Here is a 14,451-nt window from a genome sequence, read left to right on the forward strand (position 1 = left end):
CGATACAAAAAGCTTTCTTTTAGTCGTCATAAACTTTCTAAACTACCGCTCTGCGTTAACTTTTTAAAATATATTTTTCATAAGGACTTATTGCGTTGAAGTGATGCCGCGTTGTGATTATAGAGTACTTAAAGATCTTCCCCTTCCGGGAAAGAGAATTGCAATATCGTTGGATAACAGTTTGTTTCTGTTACCTCCTTCAATACCTAAAGCTTGCGCCTTGCTGAATTGTGGCTTACTTAGTTAACAGTTTTTTGTGTAAGTTTTATCAAGGACTACTGTAAATTGTGCTTGTCCAGACTTTGTTACTGTTCGGTTAGCATCAGCTAGTGACGATCTTTTCAATTATCTGAGTAAGTAGATCTTGATTTTATTCAACGTTTGCGAAACGACCACTGACATTGCCTGTTACCTCGCAATTTGATAATAAAATCCAATATAACAGAGAAAAAACACCATGATTCTACTTGAAATCACATCAAGTGTCTCCAGATTTGCCCACTGCAGTTATTAAATTAATGGAACCAAACAAAAAATCATCGTAAATAAATTATTCGATGAAAAAACTTGAAATCCGATTTCCATTTGTATTAATTTATCTTTACTGTTCTGTAATTCTGTAAGTTTTGAACAGAATATTATCTTATAAACTATACACCCACATAAGACATATATACATATAAGATAATATCCATTCCTCAGTGTAAGCTCAGTTTTAAATATTTTATGGTTAAGGTTTAAAACAACCCAAAAACTTTTATTTATTTTAAACATTATTTGTATTAATATTTTACTTCTGGATCTACTAATTTATGTTTGCTGTAATAACACATAAGCCTGAATGGCTATTTTTCAGTCATTTTGCATCAATGACCTTCAGCTTGAAAGGGCTGGTACGCCAGAAAACTAAAAATAACGTGAAATCTAAATGACCTCCCCTAAAGTCGAAAAAGCTCTCATTAAGCTTAGAATAAGATATACACTAATGACTTTTATGCCCAAGTCTTATTTTATGCCAAGCGTGTAAAATAAATATTGCTAGATGTGTCACAACAATGGAAGGGTTTCACCCTCTCCCTGGCTCCTTATAGAAAGCGAATAGTCATGCCGTCCGATATCGTTCTTGAGCACTACAGCTTCTCGTATCTTATTTCGAACATGTAATAAACATTCTTGAAGCATTTATTCTACTGAATACAAGGTATTAAAGGGTTAAAGTCATTACTGGCATGGTGGATTGACTAAATAAAATTTAGTTTAGTGCCAGCAGAACTAGGTTTCTATCCTGACTTTCCCTAGATATTAACATTTTTGTGATTTTAGTCTAAAATCAGATTTTTTTTACATGAAATCGTAATTTCTCAACTTTAGCGTTATTAAAATACAAATCTGACCTTTATTTCGCTAGCTACATTTAATTTTCTGCAAGATAAAATTTCCGTTGAAAAATTTGCGCTTCCGAATAAACAATAGCCGCTTAAAGAATAACGAATGGCAAAACCCATGGTTTTTTGGAAATAATTGTGGCTCGTGCAATGACTTTTCCATCAGAGTTTTCGGGGATTTCACCAAAGTTGTCTTATTTTATAAGTATTACAAGGACATACTCACTTTTACATTTTTTAGCACTTTTTTTCTTAACGAAATCTCACCTTGCAAGGAAAACGTATATCGAACCCAAGGAGAGCAGCAACCCAAGAACATCGTCGGATTTTTAATAAAACAATCAATTTTACAAACAACTGTTTGGTATAGCCATGGGTAGCAACCTAGGCCCGATACTGGCAGATATAATCAAGACACATCTACTAAATACAGACATACCACAACTTCCTTTCACATTACCCTTCCTCACTAACTACATGGATGATATGTTGACAGCAGTTCCCACAGATCAAATTCAAACCACATTAGATACATTTAATAGCTTTCACCCACGCCCACAATTTACACATGAAATCGAAAACAACAAAACAATACCATTTTTAGATACACTCATAATAAAACAACCAAATGGCACATTAATCACAGATTGGTATCCAAAACCAAGAAACACAGGTCGCTACCTCAACTTTACATCTCACCATCCTCTTCATACAATAATAAACACGGCCAAAGGGCTACTTCACAGAATTATTACTCTAAGCCATGAATCATTTCACCACAAGAACATAAAGATATACAAACAGATCCTCCATAACAATCACTACCCTAAACACATAATCAACAGAATAATCAACAACTACAATTCAACACTACACCATCCACTAGTAATAATAATACTACATCAATCTATCAAATACAAATAGCTTTCAAAAATTTTAAAACAATTCACATTTTTTTCCAAAATTAAAGATCCCACACCAATAACAAATAAGTCTGACGTAATGTACAAAATCAATTGTATAAATTGTCCGAACTTACATCGGAATTACATCCCAATATCTGGATAAGAGAGTAAAGCAACATATCTATAATTGCAAAAACCTCAAGCAAAATCCTACAGCACTCGCTACCCACCATTTTGAACACAAACACAATTTCGACTTCAACAATCCAAAAATATTACACACAGAACAAAACAAACATAAACGTAACTTTTTAGAAATGGTTTACATCAGCAAAGATAAACACAGCATCAATTACAGAAAAGACACATATAAACTCAGTCGGAGTTCGCCAATATCATTAATCACATTCAATATCGATAACATTCATATATCATCACACCACACAAAACATATAATATTACATATAAAAAATTCCACACATCAAACGATTTTTTCATAGTCTAATTTTTCAACAATTTAGCTTTCCTTTTCCTAATTATTCCGTCTATATAATCCTGAAAGGATAATCTGGCCGAACCAGGAACCAACGTTTTTTCCCATCGTCGGCTCTTTTCGCCTCAACGAAGCCGACTCCTTATGCAGAGTAATGCCTAATTATGGCACCAAAAAGGACAGCATGGGAAAACATCTTCTCTAAGGCAAGATCAGGCTCGAAACAACTAAAACTTATAGGTTAACTTTGAAAGGAAGTAATATAGGATATTGGGCATGCCCACCCTTGGACGCCATGACGTGTTGTTCCAAAGAGACTGCAAGGCTGGGAATAAAAGGCAAAAAATAGAGCCATCTAGCAAGCTGTACTCAAAACATTGATCTCACCTTAAGAAAGAAACCCACAGAAAAAATGCAGCAAGGAGTAGAAAAGCTTCTAAGTGGTACCGGACACCTCTCTGACTATCTCGAAGCCTGTGAGAAGTTCGTCGACCTTCCACTTACCATCCTATGATAATGCTCCTAGAAGCCATTGTGTTGTCACGAAACAACTAAAACGTAGAAATGAACTTTGTTAATTCTTGAAGAATGTACTTGGTATGTGAAAGGGCAGCATGGGAGAAAGGACTACAAGTCAATTCAGACTTCTACCGTCTGACAGTGCACCGGATTCGGTATTTCTCTTGTAAAATTTGGGAATTGAGCTTTGTTTTAAAGAGACTGAATGGTTGTGAGTAGGAGGGTAAAAAGATAGCCATTTAGTCTGATAGCCAGCTATGCTCAAAGCACATGGTACATACATTATACCCATTCGACCTTTACTAAGGTTTGTAATGCCCTTTACTTACTGGGTGAAAACCATGGTACATACTTAAGAATGGACGAAAGAGTAAATTAAACTGATTATTTGTCCTATGGATGCTGATATGATCTAGTTAGCATGGGAGGTCTGGCACTAAATGTCTACTGGCATTAGACAAGAGGGTCAGCGATTGTTTTGTGGGACAAAAACTGTAACTAGGAGTAGAAAAACTTCTGAATAGTACACGACGGAAGTTGTATCACGGGTGCTGTGTAAACTACGGTGACCTCTTCCTCCGATATGGCACTAAACCTAACACCTATAGATCTTCACCTATCAGTTGCATCTGGCTTTTTACAAGCCAAGGTTAATTAATGATATTCGGGGCGTTAGCTTGGCGGGGATAACAACTGCAGCCAGGAGTAGAAAACCTTTTTGGTACACGAAGGAAGGCTGGTCTAAGTATCATAAAAGCTGTGAGGACTTCGCTGACCTCTCACCGAAGATGTCATTAAACTTACCTTAACAGCTTTTAGCACACCTTCACAAAGGAAGAGCAAGATCAGGCCCGAAATAACTAAAACTTAGAGATGAACTTAGAAAGGATATATTATTGGATATTGGGCATGCCCGTGGTCGCGATGACGACATTCGCAGAGGAATGAGAAGAGGAAAGGAGATGTCGTTGGAAAACTTGGCAATTGGGCTTTGTTCCAAACATACTGAAAGAATGGAGTAGAAGGCAAAAAATAGAACCATCTACTCTGATAGACAAGCTGTGTTCAAAGCACTGGCCTCACCTGAAGTAAGAACACAGAATTCCACAGATGAAAAACTGCAGCTAGGAGCAGAAAAGAGTTTTGGTACACAAAGGAAGGTCTGTCTTTAGTAACACAAGAGCTGTGAGAACAACGCCGATCTCCGTCCAGATGTCACTAAACAACCTACTCTATATCACCACTGGAGAAGCAAGATCAAGCTCGAAACAACTTAAATTATCTTTGAAAGGGTGTTTTGTATATTGGGCATGCTTATGAACGACATGACATTCAAGTTCGAATAGAAATGTCAATTTTCTTGGAAACTTTGGTAATTGCTTTGCTCCAACGAGACCGAAAGGGCGGGAGTGAAAGGCAAAAAGATATCAGAAGGCTCTGATAGCCAAACTCTTAAGTACTGAAAAATCTTTCACGGTTGGAATAAATTAAGTTAAAAATGATTTAGAACTCTTTTTTTGTACTGCAAGTCAAGTACATTTTTCAGAAAATAAAATGAGTTTAACTTAATCTTGAAACAGGATCAATATTATTTAAAAGATTAATCAGTGTGTTATCTTATTGTTAGAAGAGGGTTAGCCGATTAATACGATAATCAAATATGTACATAAAATCGCGTTTTATGGAAACGGTTAGGGTTTTTTTATTGGGTGTAAACTGAGTTCATTTTTAATTTTTATTTTTAAATCCTCGTCTAATAAAAAATCATCCGCGTATGTTTTAACCTCTCTATTTGTCATTTTGATTTTCAATGTAAATTTAATCATCATAAAAGTTTGAAAACAGGAAATAGAAGGAGGACCAACCACCTCTTTGCACCTTTCAAAGTGGGGGCCTCAGCTATTAATATTATCATTCAGTCGAGAGCCGCAGCTCGAGAACGTTCGTCGTCCGTTTTTTCTTTTTCCTCACTTATATCACGTCTTGCTCCGGTTAGGATGAGCTATTTCTTTTCCTTTCTGTAAAGGTGAGTGTTGGATTTGATCAAGGTTTAAATTGTCAAAAAAAAAAAAAAAAAATTGAAAAGAAAATTACAAAATAACTGTCATTTATATTGCCCTGGGTCCAGAATATTGTCAAAACATTCAAAAATTTAAGTTGTATGAATTGTGTACTTAATACTCGTCTAACTTGATTTTTTCGATAAATTTTCCAAGGTGCACATTAATACTTGGGTTTTGTATAATTGGACATGAAAGGAGAGCAGTTCAATGTGGCATCCTTGTTAAATATTAATCTTGAGGAATTTATTCTTTTCAAATATTATTAACTCTACAATGACGTCGTATTTAACACAATTTTTGAGTTGGTTAAACAAAAATCTGGCAAATTATGATTTGTGCAGATTCGAAGCAACAAGAAAAACTAAAAACAAAACAGAACGAGAATTAATTCGGTGTGAATACATTTTATGGTTTATTATTATTATTTTTTTTTGATCGTGCGATACATTAGGTTTTCTAGTATGTAATAAAAAGTAGTTTTGAGCAAATTAATACAAATTTTATTTCTAAAGTGTACCTTCTAAAGTATCATTTTATATGAATAGAATATCATTTATAATTCTGCTGTTAGTTCGTTAATTACAATAGAATAATAAAATGGTATTTGCTATTTAGATTATTTTAATTACAAAAAAAAAGCCAGAAATATATTTTCATATTTTTGCATAGAGCAGTCATTAAATTAGAAACTTTATCGTAAAATAGCAAGTAAATTTAAGCAATTAAATTTATTTTCAAAGAAAGTTATCAGTTTTGCACAAATTCCCGTTGTTTAAAAGCTATTAATAGTTTTAATCTAGAATCGTAGACCATGACAATTGGTTAATCATTTTTGGGTCTAATCAGTCGGAACAGCATAGATTAAATAGCTTGCATTTCTAGTTCTTTTTTTTCAAATCTGAGATTATTCTTTTTAAAAAAATTGTGTTTCATCACCTAATCAAACAAAACTAATCTCAACCGATAGTAGAGGAAAGCCTGCATTAACACTGCGTGTGCGATTTAATTTGCCGCATTGTTTGCATGTTTTTTTTTAAATTTTGATTAAATTTTTTTCATACCTAAAAAGAAAATATATTTTCAAAGGAAAGTTCAACGATCTTTCATCGAAAGAGGTAGGATTCTACTTAATAACCAGTAGTGCATGTCGAATGTAGATTGTGGAAAAGGAGTTCAGTTCAGCCTGAAAGAATTTCGGTTTTCAAGATCGTTTTAAAGATTTTATTTGAACCTGATTTTTTTTTTAAGTTTTAAAACGACTACAACATTGTTTTTAATATTGAACATTGAGCAAGACGGAGACGCAATATATTGCTCCGACTTATATAAAATTCACAATTCGCCTTCGAACACAATAGGGCAATATATATTCTCAAGGGTTATTCCAATTCTTCTCATTGTAAGTATTGACAATCCGTTTGGTACTTCGGAATGACAAGTGGCAAAGGGTTTCGGTAAAATCAATTGTCTGTTGTTATCTCGCTGTGAAATTGATTTGAGCCTTTGATCCCCTTTTATCTCGTCTTCGGCCTAATTTTGATATTCGTACGATTTGGACCTTGAGGCTTTCAGTCTAAGATGAACGAGAATGATTTTGACATTTCAAAACTCTTGGTACTTGTTAAATAGGACATTTATAAAATTTGGGCACACAAAATTTCCAAATAAATTACTTGAATTTTTTTCTTCTTCGGATCTGTAGTCGTCAGGATAACATTTTGCGCCCATTTTTGGTTGTTGGTATTAGTAACAACTAATTTTTCCCTTAATCCCCATAGAAAACAAATAGACAAGAAAAACTTATACAAAGATGTTTTTATATACCGTTTTCCTATCTTAAATTAATTGTTTTGTCTTTAGTTTTTTATATAGTTTTTTCTTACCTAAACTAAATCTTTTGTTCTTCTCAAAAATGGAAAAACCTTCTGAATGTAGTTTTTGGTTACACTTTAGCTGCAATTTGAAAATTGTTCCTTGGGAGTCGAGTCATTTTTACCAAAGCATTTGTCGGGTATCTGGATTGCTGAATATTCAAAACAAATTTTTGTCTTTAGATATTTCATTCACCTATTTTCCTATCTTAACCAAAATTTTTATCTTTCTCAATTATGCGAAAACCAAAAATTGCTTACAAATAAACAGAACAACGTTCAATTATTTTTACCAAATGTTGTTACTTGCTTCTTAAAATTTAAGCTTATATAATTGTTGTAGTGCAATTTAAAAATTCAGACAAACGTTCAATTATTTTTACCAAATGTTGTTACTTGTTTCTTAAAATTTAAGCTTATATAATTGTTGTAGTGCAATTTAAAAATTAAGTCCGTTTTACGTTAGGTCCCTTCCAAAGTATGTGTCTTGGATCTCTGAAGTTAAAAAGATTATTTTTGTTTCTAGCGATTTTATTTTTCTATCTTAATCAAACCCTTCAATTTCAAAAAATTGAAAACATCTAGGATTTTTTATAAATAAATGTACCACATTTTTTCTGCAATTGGAAAAATATGTTCTTTGAAGGGTATAAAGTATTTCTCGGGTTATAGCTGGATATTCAAAATAGATTTTTCAAAAATAAAAAACACTGAAAAATGCTCAAATTCTCTTGAAAACGCTTTCGTTTTTGCCTTAATTTGAAAAATTTATGATCTTTGTAGTTCACTTCTCTACGAAGTATGTGTCAAAACAGATTTTTTTTGCAAATTTGTGCTAATGTATTGCAGTTTCCTATTTTAACGAAATACTTTGTCTTTCTCAAAAAATGGGAAAAATCTAAAATTCGTTATAAATAAATATGTAGTTATTTTTATGCTTAAAATCGTAGTGTCTTACAAATGTTATAATTGAAATTTGAAAGTTATGTTCCTTGTCGTTGAGGTTATTTCTGACGAACTGTGTATGTTGAATATCTCGATCAAACCAGATATTTTGTTTTTTGGCATTTTATTTTCTAATTTTAGAAAACTAAAACAAATAAATGATCTCAAAAAATTTACTTTTACTTACTACCTTCTTATTTGTTTTCTTGGTGTTGTATTGAATTCTTTTTACGAATGAAAATGTCTCGAGTCAATGCGGAACCAGATGCCGTTTCCCAATTTATTTTCAATACCAATCATAATTATCAGCTTCACAAATTGTTTGCAATCGGTGTAATCTCTTTTCTTTGAAAATCCTGATCGTGAACCTTGTAAATCCGAATGCGGTAGAATTTGATCCTATATATAGAAGGCCCGTTTGGCAGCAAGTCCAACCCCACGTGGTTTTTAGAGGACACCGTTTTAATTGTGAAATTTGTGGTTATGTTTGGACATATTTGTCAAAGCTGGACATGAAAACAAGTATTATCAAGGTCCCTTTTGACGCGGGGGGGATTTAAAGTAATGTTTTTTCTGTTTTGGATATCAGACAAATCATAATATTTGTTGTGTTTAACGGTTAATTTCACTCTTTAAAAAAATTTAATTTCAAATGTAGTTTTCAATACAAAAATTTTTTTAGCAGACGTTGAAATCTTAAGTTGATTAATTTCATTTATCTTTTTTTTTCGCAAAAACCGTGATTATTTGATATTGATTGTAATTCTTTGAAGATAAGATAGGAAAATTAAATTACAACTATCATTTTTATTATTAAAAAATTAAGATTTTTTAAGTTAAATCAGTCTTGAGATATAACAAAAGGAAATTTAATAATAATTCTCAAATTGTTCATAGTATTAAAGAGTTACTTTTACTCAGCGTTTCCAATGTAATATCGGTTGCTGAACTCCCATTCGCTATAAATCTCGGTCCTCAGCATCCACTGCGGAAAGTAGCCTGTCTTTCTTCATCCTGGTTATCGTGCTAATCCATCCACCGTACTTTTCCGTCGTCTTGGATGACAAAGCTTCGATTTTCTTGGGCACCGATTGGAGTCCATACGAATGATGACCATACCGATGTAGGATCCTCTCTTCGTTTTTGAATATCTTCAGAATATTTTCAACCAGTCTTATAGATTCATGTTTTTTGACTTTTTCCGGATACCCTTTTCCCAGAGAACGGAATTCAACGCATGAATTTTGCGTCGTCTCTATCTTGAACAATGATGATCTGGTCATGTGCAAACAGAAGTGAATGGACATGGTCATCTTCACCTCCAAGCTTCTATCCCATCTCTCCAATATTTCATCGAGGGTATATTTTGAATAAAGATGGAGATAGGCAGCAGTCTTGCCTATTAAAGATAAAGTGTAAATACTGAAAACCTCCCTGAAATCTTTAATATGGATTACCATCCTAATTCAGTTTTTCACTATAATATTGTATAGACAGCTTACAAATGGACTTACCACACTTTTTTTATTTTTATTTTCTCGGCCTTCTTACATTGTTTCGTTTGCCGGGGAATGGAGATAAAATAACTCTCGGTCTTTGCGATTGTCGACGTGATTTTATGTTACTGCGCGCGCGTACCCACCTTCCACATACAATTCCGTCTTCTTTTCTTAGGAGAATTTGACTTTTAAGTGGTCGGGCCAAATCTATGTTCAAGTCAGAATCACGCCACCCGACGGCAATTTCTCAATTAGGGATCTTCGCCAAGGACGGATATATGGATTATGAAATGATCGCAGTTTTCGTCCCATTCGGGTTGAACTTTTCAAGAAATAGTGAACTCTTATCGACCGGGGAAAAATTGAGCCAAAATAAACCCCACGGAGATTTCCAGAGATCCTTTTGTTTCTCTTATCGCGAATTTACGCGTTGGGACAGTTATATCAGTTGCATGTTTCCAATCGTCAACTTCCAGGAGTAAACAAAGGGAGATTAGTTAATGGGAGGGCATCCAATAGATTAAAAGATGAATTGTAATTTTTTTTTCTTGTCTGGTACTTTTTGTTTTATTGCTGGACTAAATTGAAAAATAAATGACAGTTTTTTTTTTTTTTTGATAAATTTATTGACCTTTTGGGTTCAGATCAAAGATTTTGATCCAGGGAAATCATCCGATTCCACGTTATGTAAACTGGCACGATTTCGTTATCTACTTTTTCTTAAAACAAAAAAATGTTAATGGATCTTAAATTAAAAAAAATTAATGGATGATAAATTGTAAATTATGATGTATTTTAGATTAACTTTAACTTTAACTTTAACTGTATTGGAAGAAAAAATAAATAGTGTTTTTTTATATTTATTTTTTGCTTTGGACGGTAATAAATGTTCAAAAACGTATTTTAAAAAAGTGGGGCTTGTGAAAATGGGCTGGAAGGAAGCTATTGATGCAAGCGTACAGACATAGCAAAATAATTATGAAAATGTGTTGGGCAAATATGATATTTTTATGGGTTTTGCATAAAATTCAAATGTAAATTTAATATAAGATTGCCAAGCAATATTTCTGCTCGTTGTGGGAGGGTGGTTTGAGATTTTGTATTAATTGTTCACCAACTGGAGGGCAAAATAGAACCAGCTTAGATTTAAATATTTTAAAAGTATTAACGTTTCTTTCCTTCAGCCCGAAATAGACAAATTTTTATTGTTTGTTAAAAAAAAATAAAATAGACAATCTATTTTTTTTTCTCCAACCAATAATTTTTTGTTTAATTGTCTACTGTACTGAAAAAACAATTGTAAATAATCGTGTCATCCTCGTGATCAGGATGTCAATGTTGAAAAGAAAAAACCCCGCCAAATCATTTGATAAAGATAGGTGTCATGCGCCAAATGGAGGGGAGATTTTGAAGAAAGTTTACATAACACATTTATCGGGTGCTCCTGGGATCAGTCATGGCATCAGTTGTCTTGACGCAGTATGTGCCTTTATTGTTTAGTCAGATGAACTCGAGTATGGACATCATGTGGCCCAAGTTAGAAACAGCACTGACGACGACAATCCACTCGGCGAGTTACGTCCAGATCACCGTAATAGCCGCGTTCTTCTACTGGCTACTGCATGCAAGGTTCGGATTTTTCATATTAAAAAAAATTCTTAAATTAATTGAAATCTCTTCTTAATTCAATAAATTTTACAAAATTGCAAAAATAATAAATTAAAAAAAAAAAAAGGTTAAAAGTAACCGCTTGATGGATTGGGAACAATGGTCGGCGGGAACGTTTCCACCATTTTTTAAAGTTTATTTTATTATTTTTTATTTATTTATTTTTATTGAGGGGATTTCAACTACGAATTTATACAGGGTGTGCGGGTGTGTTACAAACTTTGCCAGTTGATTCTACATTTAGAACGGAACCAACCATCAACCAGGGTTTTTTCCTTTCCTTCATCAATTTCTTCATCTTTGCAAAAAGTAATAATTAAAAAAGCAATTACACCACTAAATAGGATATCAAATGGAGTACGTTTTCTGAAATTTACTGGTCTCTAGGTTTGGAAATAGTAGTTTAGAATCACCATAGTAAGTTTTTCAACTATTAATTTTTTTAAAGTTCTGACTAAATTCCCTTCGATCCCCACCGTCGTTCCTGAAATTTTCTTTCACGCACCCCTCCCAGAAAATAAATATACAAGTCAATCAAAAAGTTATTTTTTACGATAATTATCGTAAATTATCTATTTATTAGGCTCGGTTTCTACGTCAAAATGGATATTTAAATACTGAAATACGTGATATGTGACTGATCGACGTGGCAACATTGGCTAAAAATTCACTAGTTTTCGTGGTCCGCTTGACCAATTAATAGCTTTCAATTAATTAAGGTTTTTAGTTGAGATAAAGAAGTCAGTGTCACGAGCGGGATTCGAACCCACGATCTTCGGCTAGGCACGCCGCTGCTCTACACTTGAGCTATCGTGACTTCGATCCACTCGGACACCAACTTCCCATCTCAACCCCACCTTTTGAATTTTCCCTCCTTTTTTTGCCATTTTTCAAATGTCGTGTAATCTACTAGGCCATTTCATTTGTCGCCGAGAATCAAATAGATTACACGACATTTGAAAAATGGTTTAAATTTCGTGTAATCAAGATTCGTCTCAGAGACATATGAAGTGGCGGAGATCGAAGTCACGATAGCTCAAGTGGTTAGAGCAGCGGCGTATCTAGACGAAGATCGTGGGTTCGAATCTCGCTCGTGACACTGACTTTTTTATCCCAAATAAAACCTTAATTGATTGGCTAAAAAGTAAAATTAATTAAAATAATTAATATGGTCAATTAAGACTACTAAATATATATATGTGTAGGCAAAAATATTTTTTTTTATCAAGAAACAAAGTTGATATTAATTTTCTGTACATCCCCACCCAAAAAACCCCCTGTTATAAATTGTTTGTAAACTCAAAATATTTTTCCGTAGCACCCGATTGTTGTTCGAAAATCACAAAAATGGTGATAATATTGAAACGACTCCACTGGTGTTCATTGCTGTAGAGCCCTATAAAAATACACATACCGGCAGAAATTTGTTGCCTTCATAAATGAGTTAGAACATAGAAATAAAATGAAACTTTTAGAGAGTGTTTTGTTGATTTCATTCTTATTTTTCTTACTTATAATACAGTAAAAATCAATGTTTGTTGATATAGGCTCAAAGAAGAGAAATACAGTTTTCTAACGGCTGTAATATTGTAGACATTGATAAAATCTGTAGGAGTTAGACGTTTTTAGTGGAGCAACGGTCATCGGCGGGAAAAATTGCCCAGCTCAAAAATGGCAATTTTTATTTAAATGAAAATTGTTATTTAAGGGTGTTAAAAGGTTGATGGGTAGGAAATAAATTGCGTTTATTTCGTCAGACGCTTTTCAGCCTAATATAGACCATCTTCAGTGACGTTTTTAAAAAATAAAGTAGATTGACGGGTTGCTACATAGTTGTAAGTTTAAAAGTGGATATCTGGACCTCTTTGTACATGGCGAATTCTTGATAAACTACTCGCCTCGTCCATAGTCGCCACATATCCACTTTTAAACTTAAAACTATGTAATCGAAAAAAAAGTTTTAAAAAGTCACTGAAGATGGTCTGTATTAGACGGAATCGCTTCTGGCGAAATAAACGCCTGTTATGGAAAAGCCAATTTATTATTGAGTCAACTTATTATTGAGTTCCACAAAATTAGGATGGACACTATCAAAAAAGAGTCCAAAGGTGCGAATTGTGTTTTTTTTTTAAATCTACTTCGCAGTTAATGCCTTTTGTTTTTGTGACGTTTGGTATCTTTAATATCATTTAATACAATCCCGCTTTTTATGTTCCTATTCTAGTTTAAAAATCGTCTGATAGGAATATATTAATACTGAAACACATGCACAACAAATGCAGAAAAATACAGTTAAAACACCTATGTAAATTGCATAAAATATTTTTTACGGGCCTACTGGGACTGATTTTTACATGCACAACAAGGGCAAAAAACATAATTAAAACACCTATGCAAATCGCAGAAAACATTTTTTACGAGCTTCCTGGGGCTAATTTTTCCAAACCTCTATACGGGTGTCTAATATTTTTGATGTAGTAACAACCCTTAAAATTTCATTCAGATTGATTGAGAATATAGTGAGCAGTGGCAGCTTTGTTAACGCAATTTCTGGACATTTTTACATCAAAAATATTATTTTTTTCTCGGTTCGTAGGTCTATTATTAGCAAGAACGCTCGGACACGGGTCCAATATACACTGATAGGCAAAAAATTCCACCCATTGTAATATAACTTGTTTTGTATACATTTTTATGTATTAATCAAAGTTTCACGTTTTTTAATGTTAAATAATTGAAACTTAACTGAAAGTTTCTCTCCCTACTGCCTCCTGGTCTGACAGGTTTGTCAGATTTGTTTATAACTAACTATTTGCTCAATGTATATTATGTATAGATCGCAATCAATAAAATAAACATCTTAAAAAAAAAAATGAAACTAAAAAAATAGTAAATTGCTAAGGAAAAAAAGTCGGACAGATAAAATTTGTTTAAATTTTGTTTTAGATTATTAATTAACATTTCAATATCGCATATTTCCTCCTCTTGCTTTAATTACATCTCGAAGACGCCTCGGCATATTTTCTACGAGTCTGGAAATGTCTCTTTGCTGGAGGTTAGCCCATTCTTCACCAAGAGTTCTTTCCAGATGCGGAGTATATCA

General features: G+C 33.3%; 1 protein-coding gene across 4 annotated transcripts in view; it reads left to right on the plus strand.

Moving 5' to 3' along the window:
- Positions 1–204: 204 nt before the first annotated feature.
- The window catches only part of LOC106668685 (glycerol-3-phosphate acyltransferase 1, mitochondrial), a 40,728-nt gene continuing 26,481 nt past the window's right edge, over positions 205–14,451 (plus strand). Inside the window, exons 1-2 of one of the 4 annotated variants that reach the window (XM_014397667.2) lie at positions 5,210–5,328; positions 11,181–11,309. In XM_014397667.2, coding sequence (XP_014253153.1) covers positions 11,185–11,309 — 125 coding nt within the window. In that variant the 5' untranslated portion in view covers positions 5,210–5,328; positions 11,181–11,184. Of the gene's footprint in view, positions 354–5,209; positions 5,329–11,110; positions 11,310–14,451 lie in introns of those variants that run through there. The other 3 variants (XM_014397673.2, XM_014397681.2, XM_014397660.2) reach the window with 3 other exon arrangements.

This window comes from Cimex lectularius, unplaced genomic scaffold (assembly GCF_000648675.2).
Source record: "Cimex lectularius strain Harlan isolate CLEC.00 unplaced genomic scaffold, Clec_2.1 scaffold319, whole genome shotgun sequence".
NCBI classification, from domain to species: domain Eukaryota; kingdom Metazoa; phylum Arthropoda; class Insecta; order Hemiptera; family Cimicidae; genus Cimex; species Cimex lectularius.